This window comes from Carassius gibelio, chromosome B19 (genome assembly GCF_023724105.1).
Source record: "Carassius gibelio isolate Cgi1373 ecotype wild population from Czech Republic chromosome B19, carGib1.2-hapl.c, whole genome shotgun sequence".
NCBI lineage: Eukaryota > Metazoa > Chordata > Actinopteri > Cypriniformes > Cyprinidae > Carassius > Carassius gibelio.
The window spans coordinates 17,138,043-17,164,105 of record NC_068414.1 but is presented as its reverse complement, the minus strand read 5'-3'; the positions used below and the strand labels follow the sequence as shown (position 1 = coordinate 17,164,105).

General features: G+C 38.4%; 1 protein-coding gene across 6 annotated transcripts; it reads right to left on the bottom strand.

Annotated features, from left to right (window-relative positions):
* Positions 1-223: 223 nt before the first annotated feature.
* LOC127979435 (CYFIP-related Rac1 interactor A-like) lies at positions 224-24,784 on the bottom strand. 6 transcript variants are annotated; one of them, XM_052584896.1, is made up of 13 exons: positions 24,436-24,784; positions 14,073-14,165; positions 11,050-11,130; positions 10,585-10,664; positions 8,254-8,375; positions 6,570-6,675; positions 4,606-4,742; positions 4,250-4,327; positions 3,656-3,772; positions 3,103-3,182; positions 2,854-2,980; positions 2,122-2,192; positions 224-2,021 (listed from the first exon to the last, which is right to left on the bottom strand). In XM_052584896.1, exons 4-13 carry the CDS (start codon positions 10,655-10,657, stop codon positions 1,958-1,960), a joined length of 975 nt encoding a protein of 324 aa, XP_052440856.1. In that variant the 5' UTR covers positions 10,658-10,664; positions 11,050-11,130; positions 14,073-14,165; positions 24,436-24,784; the 3' UTR covers positions 224-1,957. The 6 variants fall into 6 exon arrangements, with proteins under 6 accessions (XP_052440856.1, XP_052440857.1, XP_052440860.1 ...); XM_052584897.1 differs by lacking the exon at positions 11,050-11,130; XM_052584900.1 differs by lacking the exon at positions 10,585-10,664 and having other exon boundaries at positions 24,436-24,781.
* Between the last annotated feature and the right edge of the window lie 1,279 nt (positions 24,785-26,063).

Here is a 26,063-nt window from a genome sequence, read left to right as displayed (position 1 = left end):
AAACTTCATTATCCACAAGACCGACCTCATTCAGCCTTAAAAATACATTCTGTTTGATACTGAAGGTGAAATAACCTTTTATGAGAAGAATAGTCTGAAAAAGCAGCTTAAGTCAATGACTAAACGGCATGTTGAATGTAGTAAATGACAAGTTTATTTCTTGCACAAAATGTACAAAATAACAAGCAAATGGACAGCACCCCCGGCCCCCCAAACACCCCCCTCCCTGTTTGAATTCCCCGCTGATATGAAGTTGAAGATCTGGAACAAATGTCTGATGTTCCAAGCCAAAACGCATGGTTTTCTTAGAGACAACACATACCCAATTCAGATTCACCGAACAATTAAATGAATAAAAACACCATATTTACAGTCTTGTCTGAACTTTTACAGCATGCCATCTAAATATTCATACAGAGCTTTTGTTTCGCAACAGAACTCCATATAGAAAACGTATTAGAAGATCAAATCAAGTTCGACTAATGGCGAGAGACACCCAAAATACAGCACTGCGTTTGTCACGGTTGTCATCTTTATGATTCATTCTTTTGTTTTTCAACCCACATCTTTTTTTTATGTTTTTAATTCTGTAATTCTAACAGAAAGAATCTCTACTGAACATTTGTTTAGGCCTCAAAAACTCCTCTTATTTACACCAAAGTGTTTTGCAACTTCAAGTCTGAGTGTATATAATGTATCTCAAGATTTAGATTGTGTTCATGACTAAACGAATCACTCGGCAGATCACTTCTATTTATTCTAGGCAATGTCGCAGTCTCATTTGGCAATGATTTGCTTGCAGGCAATGCATCGCTTTTACTTTTGGATACAGAGGAAAGCAAATCCACATCGCTGTGTTGTCGTTCACAATGGTGTGATTTGGTTTATTAGTTCCTCACTTTCTACAGATGATGTTTGTAATATGTGGACTCTGAATGAGACGCAGGGGTACGAGAAGCAGCTATGGCACAGGGCAGAATGTGTGTTTGCGTCTGAATTACAGTTTCATGGCTTACTTGCTCCATTTAGCATCCAAACTTTATAAGAGCCAAAAAAAAAAGAAGCTATTTAAAAGATTGTTCGTCTCATGATATGTACAACTTGCCTTTAACCTCCACAGACGAGCTCTTAGCATTATCCCGTGTCTCTTACATTGGTATGAAGGCATTTCAAACGATCGTGTTCGCAGTTGTCGCCTCGGTAGAGTATTGCTGTACAGCACTAGTGAAGAAGTCTAACAAAACGCTTCATTTCTATACAAAACTATCCTGTGCTTTCCGAATATATACAGCTAGATGGTTATAGTATGCGTTTGAGAGAGCTCAAGTATGTGATCTTTACATTTATTCTGTAACAGACTTTGTGCCAAAGAGGAAATGCCATGGACTGCAGTTTTACCAGGAAACCCACGATTCCCAGAATGCACTGGATGGAGCGTATAGAGGATAATGAGGCAAAGGCGTTACAAATCAAATCGAGTCTAAACGTATGACAATGGATCTGAGCTATACACTGTTTCAAGCCACGTTAAAGTCTTTCCTGTGAAGTGGGACTCCTTTTCAAGTGTGCAAAAATACTTTGAGACGTAACTTGGAATATGAACCATTTTGTTGGTGGTTTTAATGATCACATTTGAATTCAGTTTAATATGTTTTTGTAAGACCTTTATATTTGTATCGGGTAGTTTTGTTTGCATTTTGAATTTGAATATACATCTATATATATCTCTATTTTTCCTGCTTTTAGAAAATGACACACGATGATGAACCATCAACAATCTCTCTCTCTATATATATATTTATTTTCATATTCCTATCTCTTTTCTAGAATATCTTATTTAATTTGAGATCAAGTTGCATTTTGCTCTTGTAAACAAACAGGCTTCAGGGGTTTGCCAGCCGTCGTCGTTTGTTCTCTGACAGTCAGTCTCTTTCTCTGCGCTCGCTCTTTCTCGCTCTCATTGAAGCAGGGCCCTGATTTGTTTAGAGGTGCTGTCATCATTTAAATGTCTTGTTGTGTACCTGGATGAAAGAAATAAGCTTTCAGGTCATGCATGTTCTACACACATTTGAGTTTTTTTTATCCATGTGCATTTGGGAGGTGTTGTATTTGCACACTCACCTCAGTGCATTCAACAGTCCCTCCACACTGTTCGAAGGCTGCTCTTTCAACACCTTGATGCAGCCCTTCATCTGCAAACGCACACACACACATGCATGCAAAAATACAGCTTTAAAAGAAAGGTCACCCCTTTCTGTCCCTCACCCCTGACTGTGATCATGGACGCCCACCACCACACCCCAAAAAAGCATACGTGAACGACCACAAACCCCTCTAGCGCTGCTCTAGATTTAGAAGTACTACAATGTGTGGCGATACTAGGTAGAATCACCCAAGCTTCTCTTGTCTATAAAATGAACAAATAGGTCTCATATGACAAATAAACACCATAAAAGTAGGCCACATGACCTGAGCGCTATAAGTCACAATAAGTCTTTTTTTTTCTCACCAGTGCACGAACGGGAACTGCACATTTAAGAAAGTATAAAATATATTCACAAAAACATGCAGAAGTTGCATTTGAAGTTGCATTTGTCTGTAGACAATTTAGCCACATTAGATTTATTAATTTCACTTATGTATTGATTAGATCCACTAACATCCAGAAAGTGTCTAGATACTGGTATATATTTTTTCAACAGTACAATGTTACTATATAATGTGAATTAGTTTGCTAAAAAAATTAATTACACTGAATTTGATATTTTGTTATAGTCCAATGACCAAGTTGTGGCTGAAGTGTCCAAATACTTTTTGGGTCCAGTGTACCTGAAACTAATAAAGCATTCTTACGTCAATCTTGGAGGTCTTGGCAAAGGCACCCACTGGATGAACATGGTCATAAAGGATGATGACGCCCACCATCACGCGCATGCAGAACAGCATGGTGTCTGTGTTAGTAAAACGGCACCGGTACTCCCTATGGATAGGAAATAGTGATCACTTTAAGCAAAACTGAATGGATTCTGGATAACTGACATTTCTAAATGTTCAAATGATCACGTAGTTTTATTGAAAAGACGCTGAATCAGATGAACTTACGGAGTCTCCAACATGACACGGCACACGCAGGCCATAGTGCTCAGGCAATCTGTGGTGTCCTCAATTGGCAAAGTCTTGTTCTGCAATATGCATAGAAATGAACACCGGTAAGAGCCTCTAGAGGGCAACAACATTTCTGTTTTCTCCGTTTCACAGGAAGTCAAATGGTTGGAAAAATACCTATATTGAACAAATCAAAACTGTCATTCAAATGTATTTGGATATATCTAAAAGTAAAAACTTTAAACTAAGACAAACTAATTTTTCCCCGTTTTTCTTTCTATATTCCCCTGACATTGACATATTTGGATATATGTAGGCTACTCTTCATTTAACAGAAAGTTCACCCAAAAATGAAAATGCTGTCATCATTTGCCATTGCCTTCATATAGTATGAAACAAATACTATGGAAGTCAATAGCTACAGTCAGCCGTTTGGCTACCAATATCCTTTAAAATATCTTTTGTGTTCAACTCACAGGTTTGGAATAACATGATAAGTATTCTTTAACTATCCCACATTTGCAGAATATTGGGTGAAATCATGAATTACCTCCGACACAAACTTAGTCGTGGCGTTGCTCAGAGTTTTGAGCATGGGCGTGGCTTCGGCGTAGAAGAGCGACATCCGATTGGCCATTTCATTATTCACTTCATTCTCAGCTTCTAACTGTAATGCAAGTGTAAAATATCGGGTCACATGATTAAGCTTTTTCTGAAGTAACACATTAACCTTCCTATACAAATGCACTCTTTGCTCAGCCGATTATAGTCACTTTGATGTGTTTCTTTGCATCAAAGGCATGCACACTAACAATGATAAGCTCAAACTGTTGGTTGTTCATACATGCATTACACTATAAAACTGCGTCATGAGGCAGATCACATGAGCTTCACTGGCTGCATTTGAACTGGTCACATTCTTAACAAGCTTTGTCATTCAAACGAAGTTCCCAACTTTAATTGAAAATGTATGACTTCTATTGTCAGAGTGAATGTTCTTATTTCAGTTTTTCTGCTTCAGAATTTCATGTTTAATTCAGTGTGAATTACCACTTGCCAGTTCTTTGTACCGTTTGTGAATCTTGTTTTCACAGCCAATTATATTCAGTGTAGTGATATCAATTTCAGCAGATTGTGAACTTACCTGCTGGTTGTTCAGCCGATTCCTGCTGATGGTCCTCCTATAGTAACTAAAGTCATTCTGTATGGCTGGATTTGTCATCTAGTAAAGACAGGATTCAGAAATGTCAAAAGCGCCTTCAGTATAGATTATTAAAGGGGCTACCAACTTCACACCTCTCACTGTGAAGATCTATTTCCTAGATGTCCATTCTCAAGGGTGCACTTTAGAGAGAGACCAGCTAACATAGATGCCACTGAGACGTTTAACTCGACGTGACTGTCTGAGAACTTCAGCGTGAGAGGCTTGACTGAGTGCAGATCTAAATAGTTTAGCTGAGCACATGAAATCAAAGTGAATAATGTGTGAGAAATGCTCACCTTGAGCTCATCAAAGCTGAGAGTGAAGTGTAGGATCTCTGCGAACTGTTTGGCGAGGGCCTGCTCTCGCTCCAGATGCTGCATGGGAGCGTAAGGTGGGCTAGTGAGGGCCTCCAAAAGACTGCGCAGGGCGTTCTCTGCAAACACATTTTGATTACAGATTTGATGGTCCCTTACGTTTTATAATCATTTTTCTGCTACATTTTGTCTTCTCATATTCATTCAGAGTGAATGCTGTTGTCACCCCTCAAGATTTTCGAGGCCTTCTATCATCAGTTTCACCCCCACACACACCTCTGGCCTTTAATCTGATTTGTAATCCACACAGCGTACCTGCTTAATGTATCAAAAGCGCAGCATTGCAATATGTGTATTTGCTCTGCATGGTTACCAGCACAACAGTTACCATTGTATCTGCCTCTAACGCCTCTCTTTTGTATTTTTGTAATTGCTGCAATTTCTGGTAAGAACCTGTGATCCCATCAGTGTTGCCTGGATACTAGAGAACGCTGGAATGAGTTCCAACTGCAGTACATGACTATGATCATTAATGCTTGTTTCTGGCTGCTTTTAAAACTCATTTAATAACCAAACCCCAAACCGATGTATTAATAGGGAATAAAATTACCAGCAGGCTGTACGTTATCCCAGTTATTACATGGTGGCTTACCAAATTTTAAATATGATTGTATGAAACTTCCTTTTTTTTTTTAAATAACCCATTGTATTATTGTTGTTGCTGTTGAATATTCAGTTTTGTAATCACATGAATAACTGTTTAAATAATATTCCGGTTGCACTTTATTTTACAGTACGCGTACTAACATGTACTTATAGTATACTTACAGTGTATTTATCTAAGAAAGTTCTGGTAATACAAGGTAACTACATGGGATAGGGTTAGGTTTAGGGGTAGGTTCAGGGTTAGTACCTAGTTATTACATAGTTATTGTAATTACTATAATAAGTACATAGTATGTACATGAGCAACAGGACTGTAAAATAAAGTGCTACCAATATTCCTATACTTCTATTTTATTGTAATTACAGCCAAGTTACTTTTTCTATGGTTAAGTTTCAGTGTTGGATATTTCGGAGGTTCTAGTCATCCATCAAAGATTGCAATAAAAAAAATGAAATTCTCCCAGGTCATATTACAATATATGACAACTATGAAAGCAGGATCAGGATGTTGTCATGTTTGACAGTGAAATATCCAGTTTAATCATCATTATACAATTTTTGAATCAAGTATTCCAGAGAGACATTTCATAAGCAGTGCTAATGCAGTTTTATCAATATTATCCCTGCATTAACATTATCATAGTGAATTCATGCTGCAGGTCTGCGCTGTACTGTTTAAAGCTGTTTCCTGTTTGGCGTCTAGAAGACGTACTGTACAGATTCACCGTCAGAGCTGAGCCATGTCTGAATGTCATTAGTATGCCTAAGCATGCCTCCAGAGGAGCTATCCTTTCCTCTCATCAAATATGCAGCAGTCCTACTATAAATAAGAAGCTGATATGTTTTATCTGGAGGCCTACCGAGAAACCTGACTCTATCAGCCGGGGTCCAGATATTGCGGATAGCAGGATGTGTTGAGGAGGGTGGGGCCTCTTTTTACCTTTCAGGGAAAAAGCTTATCTGCATGTTATCTGTCTGGCCAGAGATCTGTGTTTCTTCACTAGTCAGCACTGCTGTGAAAAAAGAGGCAGCTGATCGACTATTGCAAACCATGTAGTGAATTGTCAGCGTGCATGGGAGGCAGAAACACAGCCTCCTCTACGCTCTGCTGCCGCAGTTGCCATGCCAACTCTTTACCAGGTCAGCTGCAGAGGAGGACAGAAACGGATGCTTGCAGCACTCGTTGTACACACGGTCAATGCGTTGGACGACTCGTGCACGCAAGGCCCATTACATGAATTTGAAAGAAGACGATTGGAAAACAACGGCCACCCACTTACCTAGCCTGAGAGAAAATTCGTAGAATCTCTTGAGCTTGGCCACTAGGGGGCAGACTGCATTCCAGGCTTTCTCCTGCAACTGGAGGTCATTGGGGTTCTGGATCGCCTGGAGGGAAGGACGAGCGAGAACAACTGAAAACACAGCCTTCATTTACACTGACTATAAAACTCAAGGTCATCTGTAGACTTTAAATGAACTTGCATTGTGCCATTTATTCAGCAATGTGAAACATTCACAGCTGAATTACTACTGCACATTTGCTGTTTATGGACCAGAATGATTGAAAACTGCTCAAACCTTATGCTTTATTAATGCCTAGGTGCTTTATAACAGGTGAATTGACTCCTGGCTCAGGATGAATAAATATCAGGATCTTTCTATGGTACGCATCACTATTATTCTAGTTAGGGGTTGTAACCCGGACAAAATTTATTTATTTTTTTCCCACTAAATTAAAAAAGGAGTGAAAACTCTAATGGTACCTATACATATTTGAAAGAAATTAATACTTTTATTCAGCAAGAATGCATTAAATTGGTCAATGGTGAAAGTAAAGACATTTATATTGTTACAAATGACTTCTATCTCAAATAAATCCTTATTCTTTTTAATCTTTTGATTTAATTGGAAAAGGTTACTTTGGATTAGTTTTTAGCTGCAGTGTTCGGTTTTTCTTGCTTTAACTGGATACTTTTGAGCTTCTAGTCATCTATCAAAGATTTTATGCTCACCATGCATGAAAGTAGCATCAGTCATTGTCATGTATGATGATGAAATATCCAGGTTAACACTCATTATACAAAACTATATGATCACTCAATGGCATTACTGAATTAAGTATTCTAGAGAGACATTTCATATGCAGTGTTAATGCAGTTTTAAAGAAATTAATTTCTTTTAAAGAAATTAATACTTTTATTCAGTAAGGATGCATTAAGTTGGTCAAAGAAAAAAAAATAGCCTACAACGTTACAAATAATTTCTATCTTAGATATAAACTGTTCCTTTTTAATCTTTATACTGATTGAACAAAATCTTGACGCAATGTATCACAGTTTCCACAGAAATATAAAGGTATTCAACATTGATAATAATAATAATAAATATTTCAGCAGCAAATCATCATTAGAAAGATTTCTGAAGGATCACGTTACACAGAAGAGTGCAGTAATGATGCTTAAAAACTTTGCATCACCGGAATAAATTACATTTTTAAATATATTCACATAGAAAACATTTGTTTTAAACTAAAAATATTTCACAATATTAATGTTTCCGCTGCATTTTAAACGATATAAAATTTTGAATGATAGTGTAGGCTATATTAAAATAGGGTTATTTAATTTTGATATTACTGTTTTACAGTATTTCTTTTTTGAGAACAAACGACAGACAAATGACAGTTTTTTTATCTATTTATCTAATTTTTCATTAGTGATTTGCACTGACCACAACAATTGTACTATACATGCATTATATTTCAAAACATGCAGCTTTTAGATAAGACATGTTCAGTTAACTTTCCAACCAGGCTTACAATATTATACTGGAAGATGATAAAACAGTCAATAAATGGACAATATTTTGACTTGGATGAGAAAGCAACCACCCAGAGCAATCTAGCATTGTAGCAGCAGGTTTTGCAGAGGTAAGCACAGCTAATAAATGTAAAAATAGCCCCACCTCTCTTATTTCTTGTCCTGCTCCATTGTAAGACTGTAACTCCGCCAGTATCCCATGGGCCTCTTCCAGCACGGCACTAACCTGATTCCACACGGCTGTCTCTGCCTCTGTGGGCTGAGCATCTGAGGGCAGAAGTCAGAAACAGTTGGTCAGAATGTGACATACATACATATATGCTCAAAATATACACTGTCCTCTTTCAGTTCTTTGGCCAACCTGAGTTAGGGATCACCTTTGTCACACTATCATACTGATATCATTTCTTCTTGTCTTGATGGGTTTTGTTTTGGATATATGTTACATCAAAAAAACTGGACCAGTAATTACAAGAAACTTTCATGGTGTGAGTTAATTTGGTGCTAACATTGGATTATCATCTTCTTTTGGCACCCAGAGGGGGACAGTGCTTTCCAACGAGCTTTGAGAGATAGGAAGCATAAATCCATATGGATTAATCTGGTAATGATGATGGTGTTATTGTGAGTCGGAAGTACATGAGTCGGATTTGGGTTGTGTCAGTGTGTGTCAGGATTTTTTTGGGCTGATATTAACAGCTCCGGTGGGAAATGTCGATGAAAGGCCACGGCCAATGAAGCAGCTCCATATGGAGTCGCTGGCGAGGCTGGGATGGGTTTAAAGAGTCGTGTCAGCTTCCAACACAGCAAGCATCAGGCATTTGATTAATAAGCTGATGATAGCAGGCAGGAAAGCAAACAATATCATCCTCTGGAGGACGTCTCTATTTAGCCTTCGGGTTTTAACCGCATGATATGCAACACATCCAAACAGAGGAGTCCAAAAAGCTGATAAAAACATCACAATAATTCACAAGTAATCCACACAACTTCAGTCAATCAATTAATGTCTTATGAAGTGAAAAGCTGTGTGTTTGTAAGAAATAAATCCATCATCTTTCTCCTTTTCTTTTCTTTTTGTTTGGTTTAGGCTTTTTTTACTGAAGGAAGGTATTTGTGGATTATTATTAAGATTGCTCAAGCCTCTGTATGGTAAGTGATCTGTGAAGCAGGCCTGATTTATCTTGCATCCAAGCAGAGGGGCTGTGATGTATATACAAGCAGTTAACCCTGTCAGAGCTCCTTGATGCATTTTCCCTGTCAGTGTTTGACTGAATACACACATAGCTGTTTGTGCTATCAGCTGAGCAAACATGCTTCAGTACAAACACACACACACTCTAAGCTTCAGTCTAATTGCCAATGGCTCCTCCCATTCATGTCACCTCCGGGTCTGTTTGCTCATCCTGCCCGTGATCTTCAAAGAGCAGAGTCTGAAGACAGGCGTCAATGCTACAGTAGCAATGTAATGTTTGCTTTCCCTTTTGCACACTTTTATTGTGCACCACACAAACCTTTTGGTTATCGCATGTTTCAGAGCCTCAAAGCCTGTTTCTATGCCACTTGTGTCTTGTATTTGAGATATTGGCTTTTTATGAATGCCATTAGTGGCACACTAACCCCATTTCAGAACTGAGGAAATGTAAACCAGTGCAGTATAACACAGGTGATCATTGTTTCGCTATCACAAAATCACAAAGTACAGATCAGGAGAGTGGCTGTTGTCCATTTGTTTTTTGTTTTTTGCTTGATTTCAACATTTTGATATTACTACTTTATATTATGCAAATTCGTAGAGGAAGGGCAGCTTACATTTGATGTTATAGACTGGACAACAACTACTCTAAGTCTTCCAGGATCTCACACTTTCAGGGACAGGAGTTTTATTTCCTCCATAAAAAAGGAGATGTTAGGCATGTAGCTGTTAGAGGTGTCATAAAAGAAAGGAGGGAGAGAAGTGCTTAGGTAAGGGTTAAAAGGGAACATGACATCAGAGAAAAAGGAAATTGAGGCTCCCCTTTCAATAGGCAGCTTCCATTCCCACTTCCTTAAATCCTCAGACTGGTTAATAATGCATTCACACACACACACACACACACACACACATCCAGATGCACAGGACACACCGGAACAGATTGCAAGTCTGCAAAGGTTTGGGGTAAAAAAAAGAGATAAGGTAAGTGCTATGTGATTATGCTTTCCATCCCGCTCTAACTGCAAAAAAAAAAAAAAAAAGCATGGCATTCGTACAACGACCTTTGGTTCAGCGAATCATAAGTGACCTGGAGAGGAGCGCAAAAAAGGTCACGTCACAAATTGAGGTCACCAAAAAACCCTTGAATGCCACGCATTGATTCACAAAAAGAGGGATGGTGGAGAAAAGGAAGTGAAAATGTAGAGGACAGCTAATGAGGAGGAACTGTGATCAAAAGGGAAAGAAAAGCAAACTCAAAACATAAGAAGCTGATGATCTCACGTTCAAAGTCAAGGAAAACTATTGGGCCATGCTCAAACTCGGTGCAAGCCAGCAGTTTCAGGAGATTTCCCATGATCCCCCTGGAACAGAGAGAAGGGAGATGCACGTGGGTCATGGGAGATGAGGCAGACGTGTGTCTGGTGTTGGGTGTGTGTTCGTGTGAATGTGCGTGGAGTCTGGGATGGGGGTCGGGGCGTATAGGGTGTGGGGGATGGACTTAAGGTGTGGAGATTCACGGGGGATGTTCATATGGTCACACTGAAACTCCTCCTTTCTGCTCTCTTTCTATACATGAGAGCAAAAAGAAACAGTTTCCAAAAACAAACAAAAACAACTTCAGTCTGTCTTCATCCACCTAGAGGATGCGTCTACACCTGCTCAACCCTGATACCTCCATCTCCAATCACACACACATACACACATCCGAACACATGTACACACACCATACACCAGCGAAAAACTTACTTTCAAAATCCAGGAAAAAATGAGGACAGTTCTCTAAATCCTTGCCAAGGACCTTAATGAGGTTCCCCATGGCCGGCAAACCTGGGCAAGGAAGACAAATACATACAGTACAAAGAAATACAACCTAGATGATACTCATTAGCAAGACTTCAGTGTTTATTTTCACTGCAAAAGCACTGGATTTTGTCATATGCTGTGACAAGAGCTAGACTGTGCATTGCATAAAGTTGAAAAAAGCTGCTAGTTTTTCCATAGGGTAGACTGTAATAAAAGAGGCTGTTTGTGTCTGAAATAATTCAATAGAATAACCCTTCTGACAAAGTGCTGTAACACTGCTGTAATGCAATGTTTGTTGTGGGGACAGAAAAAAATCAATTTTCCTTTCTTTTCTTCATTATAGAAGTTTGGTAAAAATAAATGCATGCTTTTAAAGATGTGAATATTATGGTGTTTGTTGCAATGCAGCATTTGAATATAATACAGGAAAAGAGCAGAAATAACCCAGAGATCATGACACAAATAGCACAAGCAGAAACAAACACCTTTTGGTGGTGATCTAGCATCGTGTGACTTGAGATGTACAGTAGCTATAAATAATGGCGAGGTATTATTAAATGAACTCACATTAACACTGTGTAGTAGCACATAGCTGAGGTCTGCCTGTCCTAACCAGCTGTGACTTAACGTTTATAGCAAATCTTCCTGTCCATACTGAAAGTGAAATTGCTATGTGACATGACACATTTATAGCTAATCAGTTATTATGGAGTGGAATTTTGGACCAATGAGATTTCACTATGGGTGGGGCTAACCAGCTCAACAAAACATAAATAGAAACTAAATGATTGACAAAAACTCTGATTTGCTTAGAATAAATGTTTTTGCTGCTTATCGCTTTATTGCATTGCATTTGGTTGGAATATAATGTAAAAATAACCATTTCGTTTGTTAAATCAGTTTGCATGCTTTGAATATCAACTGCAGATGGCAATGGACACCAAATGGTGCAAATAAAAGCTTGCAATAGAGGAACAATTCTGGACAGACTAGTATATAGAAACGTTCGAGAAATAAAAAAGCTGGATTATCCTGGCACTGATGATAACGCAAAACCTATCATGGCATTTCCCAAGACACACAAATGCGCATATTGGCAGTGTTTGAAATAAAAACCTGGCTGTTACATATCTAGGCTTTTAAATCTTTCATACAAAAAAAAAAAAAAAAAAAAAAACGCTTTTATCCAATGCAACTTATAGTGCATTCAGGCTAAAATTTTTATCCTAACATGTGTTCCCTGGGAATTGAACCCACAACCTTTTGCACTGCTAATGCAATGCTCTACCACTGAGCCACAGGAACACTAATAAAAGCTCATATAAAGCCATATCCTTCGCTTATGGCATACAACACAAAAATGGCTCCTCTCAGCCTGTTTATCACTTAAGAGGCAATATATATCCCCCTCCGCCTGTCTCCTGGCAACCACCAGTAGAGCCCTGTTTCCATGGCTGGACCACATCGCCTCTCCCGCCTTTACTCTCTCTATCTGATGCTTTCATCATCTACCAGCCAAATCCTAGTCTAGTGTATATGACAGTCTTTCTGTCTGTTTGTCTCTTTGTCTCTGTCTGTCTCTCTGTCTCTATCTGTTTGTCTGTCTGTCTAGTGTTATCCCTTGTGCCTCATTCCAACAGAAGCTCTCACGTAAACCTCAGATCCATCAATCTTTTGTCTCCCCAAAGCTCTCACTGAAAAACTGAAACTGTCAACCAATAATAAACCTTCCGTATCTGTCACGTCAACAAAAAGCATACAGCTTGACACATATGATTGTCCTTCACTTACCAGCCAACAAATGTTTGTCTTCCTTCTTCCGACTTCCCTTAATAAAGCCTCACTGTGCTAGTCCTCTCAGTTTTCGAGTCTGTCCCTCCGCTGTACTCCTCCTCCAGAGCGGTCCCTGAACCCAGCTGTGAAGAGTCTGTCTTAATGCGGCTGGTGCCGTAAAGCCCCACAGAAACCCTCTCAGCCTTACCAACGGTCCCCTCTGCAGCTCTGCATTCAACATCGCTCTGCTCTTTTCACACTTCTCTTTTTCTGACAGCTATTTAAAGGCAGGGCTTAATTTAAAAGAGCCTGTTGAAACTGTTTCTCCGTGGTACCACTATACATGTATGCTTGGTTTTGATGGGGTGAGAGGTTAGAGAGCTGCTGGCTTATACTAGTGCAGGGGTTTACCGATAGCTTGAGCTTTCCAATTGCAGTTTCCTGTGTACAAAACATATCCTCGACTGAATTTAGAATTAAACAGCCATCGATTTGTGCTCTGTAGTAAAAGAGAGTACCTACTATTTTGTCGTTTTTGCTATTTTCTGGTTTAAAATGATCAGTGATATAAAATGTATTGTTTGGGCTAAAGTGGAAAAAAGGAAATTCATTAAAGCAGACTTTGTAGAACTAAACATTGAGAACAGAGCCCCAGTGTAGTTCGTTATAAGGAAATGACCCTGGTGGCAGCTTGTTGGGCCAATGGAAATGGATCGCAACTGTCTGAGACAGAAACTAGAGCAAAACCTTGTGCTTACACAGCAATATCACACTGTCCCTTTCTGACTCGCTCAGACTGGTCCAGACCTGACCTAGGAAATGCATATTTATTGTAATGCCACATGCAGGATGTTGCATAACTTCAACACTAAAGCTTTTGTCTCAAATATCTGTTGGCTTCATTGCTTTATAAAGATATGAATGGCAGACTGCACTAAATAAGCATGGCTTCAAAGATGGAAGCTAAAATCTATAAATGTTTCTGCATGGCATCTGTTCATAGGCTATTTTTGATTGGAGTTGTGACACTGTTTGTGCTGAAACCGATGAGAAAATCTGCGCCAACAATGAAAGTGCGCAGACAGAATGCAATCGCTTTCAGACACTTATTTTGCCTTTGATTTTCACCTCTTTTTCTCATGCATGGTGCCATATGGCATGACGAATATGGATGCATTATTTTTGTTCCATACCTTTGCTTGCGATTGTCCTCACGGAGCACTTCACTGCATCAAATGAGAGCCTGTAGTTTTCTCCTGCAGTATCACAGCATCAGCCTCCGCTACCTGAAAGAGAGAACCAGAAATAAAGAGATGGTCAGATTAACATGTTTCACAAAAAAAAGCAAACAACAAGGCATCACATTTTTCCTGCCAAAATCTCTCCATTTGTTTTGACATTTTGCTTCAGAGATAATTAAGCCTTTTAGGATTTTCTTTTTCTATTAATGACATTATTTTCATGCAAACCTCATCAAATCCTCATTGCTGTTAAAAAAAAGCACAAACAATTTTTTTTTTTTCTGAGTACAAGATTAGTGCAACCCATCAGTGCAAAAAATCAGTATAATACAAACTGTGAAGCACTTATTGAGAATAATAGGACTAATGGAGTAATTTGAAAGAAATGAATGAAGAAAATATATAATGGTTCTATAGGCTAGGAGTACTTATTTTCTTTAGACAAAACCGGAGTCTTTGTAAAATATTTGTTACCTTCACAGTGTAATAACAGGTCACTGAGATGTATATTAATTTGATCACAAATCTCAATATTGGGTTATGGATGTGCTTACATACAGTGGCTTGTTTTAAAGCAGTCAGTCAGGCAGATAATATAGTGATAAATCTCTGGGGAGGGATTCATGGATACATTCGACAGGTCACAATCTGATTCATTTCTTGAGTGGCACGGACAGCCACCAATCTATCATCTCTCTCTCTCTCTCTCTCACACACACACACACACAGTATCACCCTCCAAATAAGGAGGCATGTAAAGAGTTAGCTCAATGCATTATGCAGCAATGTCCCTCGTAAATCTGAGGCAGTGTGCAGCATCATGCAGCACACAAAGCAATCTGCTCACTGCAGTGACTTTATGACTGATATGATCTTTCTTCATCTAGAATAACATCTCGTGATCATTTACCACACTAACATGACTCAGGATCAGTTCTACTGTAGTTCCACTGAAGTGGGTTCATTTTAGATGTTAAAATACACAGCTTCTAGTGCAGAGACTAAGAAGTATACAATTTGTAGGTTAATTTCACCTACAAATGTTAACACAATGTATATGTCTTTGAATCTACCAATTTAATTACTATTTACTGTAAAAAAAAATAATAATAATAATGAGGTACACTGATTGTGAAAATGTTTACCCTGCCGTTCAAATGTTTGGGTCGGTAAAACTTTTTGAAAGAAGACTTTGATGCTCACCAAGGCTGCATTTATTTGATCAGAAATATAGTAAAAACAGTAATATTGTGCAATATAAAGTCTTTGGTAGTTAACTAAAATTAAAAGTGAAACTAAAATTAAAACCATAATAAAAATTTGGTTTAAAAAATAATATTAAAATAATTTTTTTCATTTTAATAGCTTAACTTGATGCATTAAACAACTAAAACTTAAATTAATAATGAATAATAATAATAAAAACATTCTCTAAACTAAAAAGGACAAAATTTAAATTGTCCTTAAAGTCACTTTTGAATAATTTAATGCTGATAAAGTATAACCATTAGTCTATAACCAGTAGTTATTACTTTATAAATGGTACACATGGGCGTAGAATACGTAGGGGACATGTTACACAAAACAACACCCCTCAAAGGTAGTGTATAACAATATGTTTCTCTTCAGAAGTCACTAGCAATATTTCAAGTGCTAGATGCATGCTGTGGAGATTCAGTCCAGGCCAGTGGAACTGAATTCACTGCGGTGTTAAGAGAATTCAGACTTATTGACTGTGCAGGGGTCATCCAGGGTCACCGGGGCCAAGAAATGTCTTAGAGGCAGTGGCTTAGTGGTTCATGTAGGTTGTCTACAAACTGGAAGGTTGGTGGTTCAATCCCCAGCTCCATCTGACCAAGTGCCGAGGTGTCCTTGAGCCAGACACCTGACCCCAGCTGCTCCCGATGAGCTGGATGGCTCCTTGCATGGCTGACACCACCACCATCGGTGTATGAATGGGTGAATGTGAGGCAACTTGTAAAGCGCTTTGGATGGCCATGGGTCTGTTGAAAGTGCTATATAAATGGAGTCCATTTACCATGTCTGACTGATGTTCATGTCACAGTGAACAAAACACAAGGTCAAGCATTTCTTAATGAACTTTGACCTTTGCCAGGAACATCCTTACAATGCTGTGGCAGGACATGGTCACTTCAAAAGGACTTTATCTTTATCTAAAGGACTTGCATTACAATAAAGAGCTCTCTGAGAAACTGGAACAGATGTTCTCTTCTGCATTCACTCTATACAGAAAGCTCTTAAAGTAGTTTTGGCCCGTTTAAACCCCATATATAGTTCCACTTGTACTAATGGCATATTTATTTTTGTTTTATGAAGCAGGAATTAGTGAGAATAGACTCTACACTGTTTAAATGAGCACTAAATGAAGCACCCCAACACAGCGGCTCATGAAACATGACCAGAAAAACTGAAATCTCATTTATTGTTCAGTTTTTAATCAAACTGCACTTTCAGAAAAAAAAGGTGCTAAATTAGGAGAACAACAACTAGCCATGGGGTAAGTACCCTTAAAGGAAGAACTTTGTACCTTATCTACCCTTTTAAAGGTGTAAAGATGTAAGATGTAATCTCAAGCCTTTTAGGGTTAAATAAGACACAACATTGCCCCTTTAAAGGGTACTGGGAGTGAAAAGCTGTTGTATTTAGAACGGTACAAAAACACATTGGTGGATCATTTTGTTCTGCAAATATTGTAGGCCCTATAAATTGCTTCTGATATTCCTCATTTCTAAGTAAAAGCATCTACAAAATGAATACATGTAAATACATGAATAGGTCCAATGTTTCTTTTCAAAATATTGTCACAATGAACATTCAGGCTTAATGTGAATAGGTTTTACTGTAAGTATGTGAAAATACATTTTGCAAATTATAGTCAAACTACAGTAAAAGCCTCCAAGCCAACACATTATTAACCTTCAATGAGGCACCTGTTTGATCGGGGTGTGCTTCTAGAAGGGGCGTCTTTTATTTAGGATTTTAATTCATAAAAGTATTCTACATATGGGATAAACTAGTCCACATTATTTTACCTGTCTTTATCAAAAATGGTTTTGAAAGCACTTTCAGACTGAGATATTTATAAGAATAATGAGAGTGTGTATGGATAGTGGAGAGAAAAAGCTTTTTCACTGTTATTGTCAAGTTTTCTTACATTTTGTTCTTAGGTCTTGTGGAAAATAATGAAATTCTTAAAATATTATATTAGCAGAGATATATGAATGAATATTAAAGAAATAATAGGCCACCTAAGTGTTTTGTAAGTAGACGTAATAATGCCCATTTAAAAGTTATATTTTAATGTACATTTTGAAGTACATTACTACATTTCATTTGATTTGCTGACTAAGATACTAAAGCCCATGTAATGTACTTGATTATAATTGTATCAGTGCTAGTCAACATTCCATTTAAAGTTAATATATTTTAAATGTACTTAATTACAACTTAATCATTTCAAATGTGTAATCAAAAACATATTTAAATGAACAATATACAAGTTTCAATAGAAATTCGAATTAAGTACATTTATATATTTTAGTGTAACATAAATCCTTGTCAGTACATTCAACGTTACCATATTTTAAATACAATAGAATTATGAAATTACATATAAACATGTTCTTATGTCCTGGGTGAGAAAAACATTGTAAAGGCTGATTGCATTTAATATAATTTGCATCTAAACGGTAAGACATTTAGGACACACTTTATTTTAAGGTTCAGTTCTCCTTATTAACAAACCATTAACTACGACTTTTGCCTCAGTGAACTCCTAATTTGCTGCCTATTAACAGCTAGTAAGGTATTAGGGATATAGAATATGGTCATGCAGAATATGTGCTTTATAAGTACTAATAAACAGCTAATATGTTAATAATAGGTATTCTAATAAGCAACTAGTTAATAGTGAGAATCGGTCTTTCATTTAATTACAATTAACATACAAGTAAGTGTCCAAAAGCATCGCATTAAAAGTACTGTATGCTTAAGTGTACTTCTATTTCACAAGGGAATTCAGGGAACTTCTTTTTCACTTCCTGTCTATGACATGTCCAACTTTTTTAATGAGCACCATTATAGCTTCTACAGTGTGTGGAGATAGCATTAGCCAAGCATGGCAGGTCCTCAAAGAGAAATGGGTATTGACAGCGGGCTCGCCTCCGGGGCTTGATGGGAGATGGCAGTGTCAGTGCCGGATGAAGCTAATGAATGGAAACCCAATGCTACAGATGACAGGGTTGAGGATGCTCGGCCATCATCGGCCCCTTGTCACCTGCACCAATATTAGAGAATAGCAAAACGTGCTAGTGCAGGAAGCGGGAAGAGGAGAGAGAAAGAAGGGAACAATCCTCCATCGCCACCCCTCCCCCATGCTCCCTCCATCCACAGCGCTGGAAGAAAAAAGGCTGAGACCGGAGAATAGCGCACAGGGCAATTGCAAATTAGCATTGTGTGCCTTTGCTCAAGGGCTGACAAAAGATAAGAATCAGGGAATCTTTCATAGTTTTGCTCATTTCCTTCTGATGAGTGGAATTAACTATAGCACAAAATGAAGGCTTTAGATTTTGGAATTTTCCAATGCATTACATTTGAAGGACCTTATTAGCAAAGCGCAATGCAAAACAATGAGCAAACAACAAACCAACTGTCAGGAATGGATAAATGGATTCCACTGTTCTGCTTCATTGTCTCCTTAATAGAAATACGGCAGCAATATCCAGATCCATAATAACCAAATTCTACCCTCAGGCTCATTTTTATCTCGTTTTTAAAAATCAGAACATCCCCTGAGAGTGAATGATGTGTTTAGTAGCAGTTTAGTCAGCAGAACACCAGAAAGCATCATAAATAGAGTAACCATTTGCACAAAGGCACGTGTCTTATGTATTGTGGTATTGCTGTCTTCCCCGCTTTCTGAAGGGAAAACAAAAGACGCTACTGCCATTGGGGTGATTGAGCTATTCTGGCAGGTCATCAAGCCTAAACCCAACTGCACTGAGGTCTACCTGCCAGTTTGTGTCTGTTTTACCCATGTCTCACTCCCCGTGTGGAACACACCTGCTCAAGGTCAGGGAGCAAAACCAGGTGCTAAATATAGCAAGAACACTTGCAATCTCCTTGGAATAAATCACACGTGTTTGCCTGATGTCTTAGTTCAGAACCCTTCTAGAAAGACTAACATGAAATTCCAGCACCCAAAGCTGTTATGCTGGTGGTCTGAAGAAGTCTTGCTGGGACATCAGCACACTAGCATCTCGTCCTGAGGACCAGCATCCAAAAAATAGATGACAGTGACCAGCTGTGGGTCCTTTCATCAGGATTGCCATGCTCATCAAAATGTTTTTGCAGTATTCAAAACAGAAGAAATATTAATCCTGAAGTAGTGACTTTGCTTGAAGATCTACCCTTCACATTAATACCATAATTGTAAGTAGTTTATTTATTTCTAATTTTCATGCACCACTGTATATGAAATTTGGGTAACACTTTTTTACAATAAGGTCCCATGTTAAAGCGTTTACTAATAACTATGAGCAATACATTGGTTGCAGTATTTATTCATCTTTGTTAGTGCAAGTCCATACAAATACAATTGTTCCCTAGTCCATGTTAGCTCAGGTCCATTAAATAATATAATAATAGAACCATGTTTATGTCTGCAGACATAACTTTTGATTTTAATAATGTATAAGTAAATGTTGAAATGAATATTAAATACAGGTAAGATTAATAAATGCTTTATAAGTATTTTTCATTGTTAGTTCATGTAAACTACTGTCATTAACTAAAGCATTACCGAAATTTGCTATGTAAATAAAATCGCCTTGCCAAAACATTTTAGAATGTAGCTTTTACAAGAATGTACTTAAAGTCAGGCACTGATATTTATTATTAACATGTTGCCTGTTCCTTGTATAAGTTAAGTGTTTTTTATTAAACCAATGTTATTGCACAAAACAAATATTTATCCTCATTCCAAGTGAACCTCATTTAATGCTGTCTAGGTCATATGCTCTTGATCTTGGGTTGTTTTGTTCAAGTGTTTTTTGTTTTTTGTTTTTTTTTTCTCAAAATTGTGAAGTACTCTGTAAATGTTTTATTTGCCTTTTCCTAAGTGACTGAAAAATGTACACCTAAAAAGAGTGTGGTTGGATGCAGAGCTCAATCACAGAGATGCTTTTGATCCCCGTAACTAATGGAAATTTCAACATGACCCAGTTTAAAAACTTGTGTCTTTGGAGCAAGGATTGGAGCATTTGAGTTTGTGTTAACTTGCTCCTCAAGCTTCTGATTGCTCATCAAAGCATTTGGTGGGAAGTCTGGCAGCAACTTTCCTGCTCTCGCTGGTCTGATTTTGCAGGGCAGATAGACAGATAAGAGAGGATAAGAACCCGGTATCAGCTCCAGCATCACTCACTTTGCCTCTGCTCCACAGAGCCTGTCTGCCAAATAAAAAGTCTCAGTCTTGTTTTAATCCTACAGTGGTCTGGTTCTCAATGTCCCAATAGAGCCTTTTGGGAAAACCTGTCTGAAAACAGTCATTTTTGCTATTCTGTCTGTTAAGTGAAGCTACATAGTTGAAGCTTAATCATTTCAGTATTAGAATTCATGCAGGACTGTGCCACTTTCAGTTTTTCGAACAATGGTTTTGGACATACAGTACCTCTGCAAATCTCTCATATTGTCCGAATGTGGTGACGCACTGATAATAAAATGCATACAAAAGCATAAAATGGTCTCAGTGACTATCCACTGTCATCTAGGCACATCATGCCCTTCTGAAAGAGATCGGTGAGTCTGCAGCAGTGAAAAGTGTCTGGCCTGTGCATGCTATGGGTGCGTCTCACATAGCGCTGTCTCAGCCGTTGCTCTTGCCACAGGCCTGTAGGAAATCAAAATGTGGACACAGGTCGCCGTGACCTTATATAGTATCTGTAACCATTTCCTGTGGCAGTCGTTCTGAGAAATGTACATATAGTGTAGCTACTTTTTGTATGTATGTAAGAAAATGGAGTTTAATTTATGCGAAGGATTAGTGCCAAAAAAAGCACCTGAAGCGAGACACTGAATGAGAAAATGGCAAAATCAATCACAATCACACTCCTTACAGTTAAACACATTGAGGGTAAATGAAGATGCAAATTCGTTCAATTAATTATAGGTGTTAAAGAAAGTTTGATAAAAAGCCTGAACTCGTTTAGCGAGATACATTTTTAAGCTTCCTTTTGAAACTTCATTAATATGCCATAAGATCCATTGGCAAAATTTGTGATATTATTCCTGTAAGTCATTAAAGTCAAAGTATAGTAGGATTTTAGGAGGGGATCAGACAAGCTATTAAAAACAGTATGTGTGTCTTTACACTTTACAATTGCTCTGTAATCCCTCATATTTTAAATGGAAATCTTTTCAACTTAAGTTAGTGGTGTAGCCATTAATCCAGCAATTTCATAGCACACAGGTTATCAGTTGACTGGATTTGGTTAGATTTGATTCTTTAGTATTATCAGGTCGTTTAAAATTAGCCTTGCGTTTTACTGAGGTTTCAAATTTAATCCATTACGCCTCTTATAAAAGATGTCAGCATTCTCATGGAGATAAATGGCACCAAGCTGAAGATCACAGAACAAGGTGTTCCTTCAAAGTCATGATGTATTTCATATACACAAAGAAGGTGTGTTTTTGTCCATACAATGAAAGTCAATGTCTGTCTGAGCTCCAGCGTTCTTGAAAATTTATTCTCTTGTGCTTTGCAGAGGATAAAATGTCAAGTACACCATTTTAGAGAACTGCTGTGCCCCAGTAAAATATTAATTAATCTTTATATGTCAATGAAGATTATTGTATACTTTCCTGAGAATAATTCTTCTGCTAATATAATAATAGTGTTGAGCGATTTAGAATCAGAACTGTGATGCCAGATTCACAAATGACACACTCTGCTGATCAAATTATTTGTGATTCATTTGGATTCATTAATTTACTCAAACCCTTATTTTTTTATCACACATTTTTATTTTGTTGTTTTCCATTGTAGAAAGCTAAACTTGTAAACGTATTGTTTGTCATGACGAAGCAGCTCTTTAATGCATGCACAGCTTTAAATATGCACTGCAGGTTTAGACCATTTATATCCATAACAGCATTTAATAAGATTTTGAAAATATGGGCAAATTTTATTTTCTGCTAATTTGAGAACATGGGCAGAAAATATGGGGGTCTGGCTGTGCCACAGTACTGATGAAACGAAATGCCCCTGGGAATGACATGAGGGTAAATGATACAAATTATGTCAGAACTTTCATTTTTGGATGGACTGCGCCTTTAAGTAGCACAAAAATAAATTGTTGGTGTTCTACACATTGATACATATGCATTATAATGCACGTATGGGTCAGGTTGCAGTGGTGATGGTGGAAGTTTGTCCCAAGGTTAGCAAAGACATTTCAACCCCCTCCTCTCCTGATTCCCACGCTCTATGAATGTCCAGCTTCAGGCCACTTCAGGCCTGAGACACACATGACATGAAACACTCTTTACCCTGACCCACTTACAGTACAGCACATATGTAATGCTCATGTGGAAGGTGGGGGTCAGAGTCACTGCCACCAGTACAGGACCAGAAATCACAAATCAGCAGAGAGAAGACCCCTGAGAATGAACAGCTACTGTATAAAGCTTTAATGATTTTTCCTTCTTACTGCAAGTAGATTTTTATACAATTTATCTAAAAGTGGGAAGACAACAAAGAGAAACCGATTGGTGCTCTGCATCTAACCTTATTGTAACAAAGAAGTGATAGAGAGATGCATGATGGAGAAGAGGTTCAGACGGTCTCTGACACAGAGGTAGAGAGATGGAAAGGTAGAAATGCAGACAGGCATGTTTCCATGGGCGAAGAGGAAAGATTTGGGGTGAGAAACTTGCATCATTGGCTGCAGCCAATCAGAGGCCTCGTATAAAATGTTCAAAGGGAGTGTCCTAGCAACAGACAAGTAAATACATTTTCAGCCTCAGATTGATTATATATAAAGGTAAAGCATATATTTGTGATAAACTGATGTATGGTGTGTATGGTGCTGACACCAACTAATGAGGTATATAATAATTTGATGGTCGAATTTCAAAACTTTTTTTGTTTATAAAGCATTTTCGATCATTTCTAGAAGTAATAATAATACACACACACACACACACACACACACACACATATATATATATATATATATATATACATTCATATATATTTATTTGCATTCATTTTGAGTAGGTTACACTTCAAATTTGGTGTGGTTCGAGTTCTTTTTAAGAACACAAATCTTTAGTACTTGTGCAAAAGGAACAATGATTTTATATAATGACTAAAAACGAAAGCTCACCACCCTCGCAAATTCATTACCAGTAAATGACAGATTTTGTAGCCACCCAACCTGATTTTTTTCTCGACATGTCAGGGGTCTGGCAACCAAAAGCATTCATATCATGACATGCATGACCAGACTCCATATTTTAGGGCTTCATTCATACATCCACCTCTCTCTTCCCCCCTCAGGTGTGAATTTCCTCTCCCATGCATACAGGAGCGAGCGAGGATCGAAAAAAGGAGTGGTTCGTCTCTCCATTCATGGTTTCATTCATTTCTCTCAGCCCTTCACATACTGTTTTTGGCTACAACAATGCACAAGCATGCACACATACAACTGCATGCAGCCTAATTAGCCCTCTGTGGTTTCTGGTTTGCACCGAAATGCCTGTGCAAAAGGTCAACTGGGAATAAAATGTATTGTAAATGTAAATTTCTATGAAGATCAAGCTATCACTTCGCTTAAAGAGAAAGAAAACACTTGTACAGTGTGCCTGACTATTTGCCCATAACGCCTCCTTATGCACCACTGGCCTCAGTTAATGTGAGAGGATGTGTATTGATTAGGCTAATAGGTGTGTAAATTAGCTTTACTAAAGCAGACGGTTAGTTCTACAGGACGTGTACCAGTGTGCCAGTGTGTGTGAATGGGCTGCCATGTGCTGCAGTGAAAGAGGACGAGCCCCAGTTGACCGATCGTGGGGTTGAGAAAGTAGAACACCCCTTTCCCTCTCTCCTCCAATCCCTCGCTCTTTCTTCTTCCGCACCCAGCCGGCTGCGACGGATGCCGGTACAGCATCACCTAGGTATCGCGCTAGCCTCTCTCTCTCTACCCAAGCAATTAGAATGAATGAAGCAGAAATGAGATACAACAAGGCTGACACACACAAAAAGCAGGAAACAGAAATAGTTAGCGTGCCCCCTTACCGGCTCGGCGTGTTTCAGGGAGGTAACAGCGGTCCAGCAATCTCCGCAGGCAAAAGGAAGAAGAGAATGGATGGAGGGAATAAAACAAAACAGAATAAAAAGGGGGAAAAAAGAGCAGGGCCAGGAACAACACTCCGTTATCCCAGGGAGCTGAGACTGTGGGTTTCCCTAAACGCACGGCTAGTGTCTGCTTAAACCACAGGCTCACGCTGAGTGTGTGCGTCTCTCTCTCTCTCTCTCTCTCTCTCCCTCGCTCGCTCGCTCACATTCAGGCACCAAATGGTCTCTCTCACTGTCTCTCTGCTTTCAAGACAGTCCTGCCTAGCAGCTGCTCATCTATGAGAAGTAGAACGCTCTGTCCCTCTCTCTCTTTCTCTCTCTCACAAAGAGTCACACCCCCTCCCCCCAACTAACAACTGACTGCTGGTGTAGGTCTGGGGTTAGGGGGGCGGGAGTGTGTGAGTATGCGAGCGGACCGTTATGTTTGTTTGTGTGTGTAAGGGTGGGGGGATTTAACCCTTCTCCTTCAGGCAGCAAAAGCAGGTGTGTGTGTGTGTGTGTGCTTGTGGGTGACATGGACAGGGCCCCTCTGAGAAGGTGGCATGTCTAAGTGGCAAGGATAGCTATTGTTGGTGGTTGTCACACGATTCATATACTAATGTATACATGAAGACATCCAGCCATGTAGACACTAGGACAGGACTGGTGTTAATGGTAGATGTATTTAGAGGTACAGTAAAATGCTTGTTTAATCCAAGCTAGATATTGAGATAACCAAAGTATTTTCTATTAGTTTTAGGTTTAAAAAAATGATTAGGCTATGTTTTACAAGAAAATGGTGTTTAATTCAATGTATTACTTGCCATTTCTTTATAAATTTTCAAGAGAAAAAAAAATGTTTCTATGCAAAATGTTTCAGTGTACATCAATGGACAGCTTCCACTGTGTTTGCAAACAATTATTCTGTAAATTGACGTGCTTTCAAGTATTCTAAATAAGCAGACGGCAACATTTATCATTATATTGTTATTTATCAACAATACTCTTTGCACTGACATATTTGTTTTTAAAACACTAAGTTGGTAACTATAGCCAAAAAAAAAAAAAAAGCTAGTAGTGTTTGTGAGATGATGTTGCTAGTCAAGAGGGACATTATCATTACAGAAAGATTCTGATTGGACATAAATTTGGATACGCCCCTAAGTGCAGGATGAGTCATGAATATGTTCTATGTTGTTACATTTTTGAAATACTGACTTAAAATCTGAGGGGTATTGCAATTAATTATTTATGCCAAAGGGGTTCAGCTGAAAAAACATGTCTTGGGGTCTCTGTACTAGCATATAGTTGACTAAAAAGCCTCAAAACTCAGAAGGTGGTTTGCGTCTCTGATGGAAAAAGTACCAGTTTAACAGAGTTACTCACTCTTCGTCAAAACGTTCAGGGAGACGGCATCATGTTTTGAGACGTAAGTGGATGAATCATGCTTTGTGGAAATATACAACAAAATGCTTTGTAGAAACTGAGAAGAACAAGAGCTTGTGTGTTTGTGTGTGTGTGTCAGTGTGAAAATGCTTTTAGACATGCTTACTCTCAGCGTGAGTCTCCACCAATGTAATGGTAGTGCA

What these genes read in the sequence shown, in the direction of transcription:
- LOC127979435 (XM_052584896.1), bottom strand. Translation starts at nt 10,657, where the DNA reads ATGGGAAATCTCCTGAAACTGCTGGCTTGCACCGAGTTTGAGCATGGC. An exon ending in CGAATTTTCTCTCAGGCTAG is followed by an intron (nt 4,743 to 6,569) that starts GTAAGTGGGTGG and finishes ATGTGTTTGCAG; the next exon opens with AGAACGCCCTGCGCAGTCTT. An exon ending in CGTGTCATGTTGGAGACTCC is followed by an intron (nt 2,981 to 3,102) that starts GTAAGTTCATCT and finishes TCCTATCCATAG; the next exon opens with GGAGTACCGGTGCCGTTTTA.